At 28.2% G+C, this 6,167-nt stretch overlaps 1 protein-coding gene across 3 annotated transcripts; it reads right to left on the reverse strand.

Moving 5' to 3' along the window:
* Positions 1 to 455: 455 nt before the first annotated feature.
* On the reverse strand, positions 456 to 4,624 carry LOC132919864 (microprocessor complex subunit DGCR8-like). 3 transcript variants are annotated; one of them, XM_060981757.1, is made up of 4 exons: positions 4,335 to 4,624; positions 3,929 to 4,101; positions 1,806 to 2,755; positions 456 to 1,705 (listed from the first exon to the last, which is right to left on the reverse strand). In XM_060981757.1, exons 3-4 carry the CDS (start codon positions 2,747 to 2,749, stop codon positions 679 to 681), a joined length of 1,971 nt encoding a protein of 656 aa, XP_060837740.1. In that variant the 5' UTR covers positions 2,750 to 2,755; positions 3,929 to 4,101; positions 4,335 to 4,624; the 3' UTR covers positions 456 to 678. The 3 variants fall into 3 exon arrangements, with proteins under 3 accessions (XP_060837740.1, XP_060837739.1, XP_060837741.1); XM_060981756.1 differs by having other exon boundaries at positions 3,929 to 4,624; XM_060981758.1 differs by lacking the exons at positions 3,929 to 4,101; positions 4,335 to 4,624 and adding an exon at positions 3,574 to 3,730.
* Between the last annotated feature and the right edge of the window lie 1,543 nt (positions 4,625 to 6,167).

Below are 6,167 nucleotides of genomic sequence, written 5' to 3' on the forward strand. Positions count from 1 at the left end.
TTGCCATGATCTGTTTTAAAATTTATTATTTTTGCACTATAGAAATATAAATAAAACCAATGACTATTATATAATTTTATTTTAAGCTGAAAACACCTTTACGTTGGTACTCTATGAACATAACCCCCCCCCCCCCCACAGTATGACATGGTTAGGTCAATAATAATTTATTGCAATAAATATCTTTAACATATTCTGCAACACATATTAATGACACTATATGTTTGTGTAGTATTAATTTTAATAAGATTTCGACATATAGTCTGTCCAGCGAGAGAACGCACAGATTCTGCGCATCCTCCGTGTCACCATGCTATCAAAACTGGTTTGCTTATGGCTGGGTGTTATTGAGGAATGCGCGGAAAAACTTATTTCGGTCAGTTTGCAGCACATTCTCTCACTGGACAGAGTATAGGTATTTGATTCTGGTGATATTGAAATATCAACCCCGGCAATTTCAAATATATATTATTTATTTACAATTTTTTATAAATATTGAACTTATAAATTAAGTTTTAAATCAACACTAACCTAAGACATTATAGTATAGGTCAATACCTAAATAATACACTAGTATTAATTACTATCAGACATTAATTTTAGGAACAAAACATTTGAATTAAATGTTAATACAATTGAACATCAATAACATGAATAACAACAATAAACCAGTCAAAATTATTTGTTAGTAGGACTTGTCGATGATGATGGAATCGCTATGGTATATGGACATGTTGTACCAAGCATTGTCTGTGGTAGTCCTAACATTTCGTTAGTTTCTTTTAATTTTCTCTGGTCCCTAATTTTTAACATTTCTTCTTTAAGTTTATTCAATATAGCAAAATTGGGTTGATTTACTGCAGCTTTACTTTGGAGCTGGGTGATTTCTTGCTCTTCTTGTTTCTTTTCTTTAGCATTCTTAATGCTCCGGTTACCATAAAGTCGTAACAACGATCCCCAATTATCGATGTGTGGATGTAATAAACCCAGTATTACTTGAGAAGCTTTTTGTTTACCATCCCTTTTATTTTTACAAGCAACGGAAGCCGTGTGTTTACCGACCATCATTGTGCATTGGTTTAACATCCTACGACGATTGTTTAATTTATATTCAATACCTATTTCACATTCACCAAAATTCCTTTGTAAACACACTAATAACATAGCATATGGACTAGGTTCTGTGGTTTTAGCACAGAATTCAGTAATTCTAGGGTCAGTAACTTTAATTTGGTCAAATATTACTGGATCACGTTGGTTTTTGATATCTGAATCTATTTTAGTTTTCATCTCAGGTATGAGTATATCTAAGGTGGCTTGGGCAGCATTAAGTTTTGCTTGTTTCTTACTATTACCCACACCAACACCATACTGGACATCATTAAGCACTACAGTAGCAGAATAAGGTGTTTCTGTATTTTCAAGTTCTTTAAACTCATACCAAGGTTGGGTTTTCAATGCTTGTTGTAAATATTCATGTAATATGCTCACATAACTTTTACCATTGGGATTCATTATCCATTCACGACGACGATTACATCGCTTATCGTGGTCTTCAGTTTGAACTGGAAATGATATCAGTTTAGTACTATCTGGAAGTGAAGGTCTTTCTTTGGTATTGTTTAGTGTAGCACTGGAAAGTTCTGTTTTTATATATTCTTCTTTCAGCTTTTCACAAGGAGATTCTACATTTTTAATCTTAAACCTGAAAAACAAAATATAATCAAAATTTATTACATAAAAATAAAATAGTTATATCGAAATAATTGTATATTTATTAAATCAAGTAATGGACATTAACTTACTTAAATAGTGATTGACAATATTCCCGCAATTCTGCATGTGTTAAAGATTCTTTAATAATATTTTCTTGTGCAGTCTCGACTTTGGCATTTGGTATAATCATATCTCCAAGTTTACTAACCTGAAAATCAGGTTCATTTTTTATAATTTCTTTATTCTCAAGACCTTTTTGATATTGCAAACAACTAATTGCTGACAAGGGGGCTAAATGTGACTTGGGATCACCTGGTCCTAAAAAATAGGGTCTTGATAATGTTACAACTCTACTTTTCTTATGTAAATAAATAGGCATGCCACTTTTATGAGTTGCTTCAATCCAATTTTCAGGCAATATATCAAAATGATTTTTACATACTTCTTCTAACACAATTTTTTCATATTCTTTAAAGTCATCTTGAGTTACAGTTTTCTTTTTATGTTCATTAGGGGTTTTATTTTTGTCTCTATATGCTTTGTCTAGTAAATCATATACTTCATCATTATCTATACCTATGGATGTATACGTTTCAGTAATTCCTTTTTCATTATTAATATAATTATTGGCATCACTGCCAACATTTTTGATAGATTCATCATCAGTTTTTTCATTACCACTAGTCTTAGAATTTGTTTCATTTATTACATACTTTTCTAATTCAAATTCACCATCAGAAATAGGTACATAATCTTCGCTTTCACTATCTTCATATTTATTAATATTATAATCTTCATCATCAGATACTCCAGAAAATGCAGTCTGATTTTTATTCAAATTTTGGTCTTTTAGATCAAAATAATTCTCTATTTCAATCTCATTGTAATTTTGACTATTTTTATCAATTGAACTATCTCCATCAAATGATTGTTCATTTATATCTAATAGTTTAGTTTTTTTTCTAGGACAATCTTCTAAACTATCATCAGAATTCGAGCTAACTTGACAATCTGATTGTAACATATTCAACATTTGAATCTGAAATAAAAATTAATAAAATGTATTAAATATATATTTTGTTTAACTTACTTTTTATTTAATACCTAATTATATAGTAATATTTAAAACGAGTAGACATTTTATATTCTATCTTTATCGTTAATTTTTAAGCGCATGTTATTTATAGCCTACATTTACTTATTTACCTACTATAAAAATTAAATAACTCCATAAATGAGTTTATATAGTCAACATAAATTGAATTTCAAATAAAATATCTTTAAAATACTTGGGTAGTAATTTACTTATAGTAAGGTAACTTCATTATTTATTTATTTAATGCAAGAGTAACTACCTTAAGTACTTTATAAGTAAATTTGTTAAATAACAAGTAATTTTTTTATAATTCTTGAAAAGAAAAAGATATTATGTAATATATTGTAATATATATGTAAATTATTGATTAATGTTTCTAAAATTGCATTGCTTCCTTCAGGCGCTTCTGTAGAGCATATTTTTAGTATGGCTGAGAAAATTTGCAATAACAAACAATAAAGAATAAATGACAGCGATTTTAAGATTATTATATATAATAAAAATTATTTAAATAAATAAAAATGTTTACATGCATATATAACTTATTTAAAATGTTGTCATTTTATGTAATTTTCAGTTGTACATATTTAAAAATGTTGAGAGTAACTTAATTGTAATTAGTTATAAATTTTGTCTATGTACAATAGGAGGCCAACAACTAGCAGGTGAGATCTTGCAATAATGAGATTTCAAATATACACTAACAATCAACATAAATATAGTTAAAAATCTATGGGCTAGAAATATCAATAAACACATACCTATTAACATGGTTTAATATATTGACAAGGTAAGTTAAGGAGTATTCGGTGAGGCTTCAGGAGCTTTTGGTGTTAAAACATCCCTTCCTACCATTTAGGCCTATGTTTACAGGTTTACTAGGTACAATATTTTATATTATTAAGTTTAATATCATATTGTATTTGTATTGGTTATACTGTTATATTCTTAACGTAATAACATAAGCTTGAGGTAAAGTGTACAAAATAATATAGTTAAATAGTTTAATAAATACTACTTTTGTAATTACTAAATAAAGGTACCTATTTATTACATAATTTCATAATATAATAAAATAAATTATTTTTATAAAAATAAAAATATGTATTTACGTACGTTGAACAATTTTAGACTTATTAACAGGATCCAATATATAGATAAAGATTCGAAAATGAACTGTAGCCTGAATGCCGAGTGCGGAAATGCGAATTGTTGCAACTTGCAGTTGCACTGTTGCAGTGTTGCACTACTGCACTAGCGAAGTAGTGAGTACTGAGTAGTGACTACAACTGATAAATGATAATATAATAGTAAATAGTATTATTCTGATTACTTTGTGACGTGTAGACAGCTGACTACCCAAGGTTTATGGATATTATATAATATCGTTATATTCCGTGATAATAGTATAAATATCACGGACTAGAATATATCATAGTCCGCTGTCCGTGAGACGGAGATAGATATATATATTATCCATAAAATTTGCTGCCAATAAGAAAAAAAAATGTAAAAAACACACATTTATCCACGTGTTGCTGACTACCACGAATAGCCCTGCTATAATAGTATAACCTTCTAGCTGATACTAAACACCTACTAGACGTACAAGTTTGATAGTGTAGTTGCAGTCGTGGTTCACGTCGGTACCTATATACTATATACAACTGATACAACTCTACCCACGATGGCACGACGAAAGGCTTATAAATTATAATCTATAAACCTCGGGCACGACGTAGAAAAGATCATGAATCATGATCGCGCAATATTCGATACTTCGGTCTTCGATAGTGACGCAGGTACGAGAATTCTTATCTAAATTATTCTCAAATACGTAAAAGCGAATAACTGGTAGCGCTCCTTGCGGATGTCAAATGCGGAATTACTCATTTGCATAATACCTATTATCGTTGATAATCCCGCGAAAACATTTCAATTTCTATCCGTTTAAATATATTTAGATATTTTGATATTAGAATATTTATATTTTATACCATCAAATACGATAATACTTGTTTTCAAAGCTTTGATTATTGTTTATAAAATAACTAATTTTGTTGTACCTAGTGGGCACATGGCATATTATATCAATGCTGCTTAAAAATATTTTTGCTTTTTCATGTACCTATATGTATATATATGTAATGTGTATAGTAAATAAATGTGTATATTATAAAAATACCGAATTATTGTGCTGTTTGTAACCTTTTTTTTGATCTCAAAAATTCTTTTTAATGATTCTAAGAAGAAGTACGAACTACGAAGTAAAAAAAGAACTATGTGGAAAGTATACATTTGATAAAGTATTAGGGTATGGGCATTGGGCATTACATTTTAAAAACTGACATAAATAGGTATATAATTAATATTTAGGTTCCAATGAAGAACTCAATAATGACACGATAAGTTAATTTTATAAATTGTAAATACTGTAGTCTGTAATGCAATATTACAATAAAAGTAACATTCAAGTGTAAATTTTCCATTACACATTATTTATTAAATATTAAAAGGATGTCAGCTTATAATATTTGTTGGGCGGTCGTCGGTCTGTTTTTTTTTTTTTTTTGGTCACATTTATCTATCTATAATCTTATTTGTATACAATTTTTGTTTGTATTTTATTATCTGGGCATTGGGCCACAAATTATGGGTGTGACTCTTTTCGCCCAAAATCGACCTTACGCATTTCGCTCACGTCTCTTTTCGATCAAATATTTTAAAACTACTTTCTTTTTTCGCCCAAGAATATTATAGCATTTGTTGACCTTATTTTTATAATTCTCACTTTGGAAATCACTTACTTTAAATTATTTATGCTCGTTATAAGTTATGACTATCCGACTGTCTAGTTACTAGACTCTAGTAAATAACAAATTAACAAATTACTGTGACTATTTAACCATTTTAACCGATACCTACATCTCAGAAGATTATTTATTTTCAACAAGTATTTGAGCAGCTAATATGTCAGAATTAAAAAGAACAACCAACACGTTTGAATCTTTTTAGTCATTTTTAAACAAAAGTTTTAATTATATTTTCCCATCAATATAAGTGCCTGGTTGAGTATTATAAATAAAATTCAAACTGAAGTCTATATTAAATTAAATAGTGTTAATTTACAAACTTATCCCAAAAATAAAAAAATTATAAACCGATAACGAAAAAATGAGCAAAAAATAAAACAATATAAAACGGAATGATTAGTCGTTATATGATTTTATTAAATCAATGTAATTTGATTATTAGAAATTAGAAATTTAATAACCATATTTTGACGATTTATATTTTTTTTTATCATTAAATTTTTTTTTGAATTTATAATATATTTAACACAAATCTATATTCT

The sequence above is a fragment of the Rhopalosiphum padi genome, chromosome 2, assembly GCF_020882245.1.
Source record: "Rhopalosiphum padi isolate XX-2018 chromosome 2, ASM2088224v1, whole genome shotgun sequence".
NCBI classification, from domain to species: domain Eukaryota; kingdom Metazoa; phylum Arthropoda; class Insecta; order Hemiptera; family Aphididae; genus Rhopalosiphum; species Rhopalosiphum padi.

What these genes read in the sequence shown, in the direction of transcription:
- LOC132919864 (XM_060981757.1), bottom strand. Translation starts at nt 2,749, where the DNA reads ATGTTGAATATGTTACAATCAGATTGTCAAGTTAGCTCGAATTCTGAT. An exon ending in TATTGTCAATCACTATTTAA is followed by an intron (nt 1,706 to 1,805) that starts GTAAGTTAATGT and finishes TTTGTTTTTCAG; the next exon opens with GTTTAAGATTAAAAATGTAG.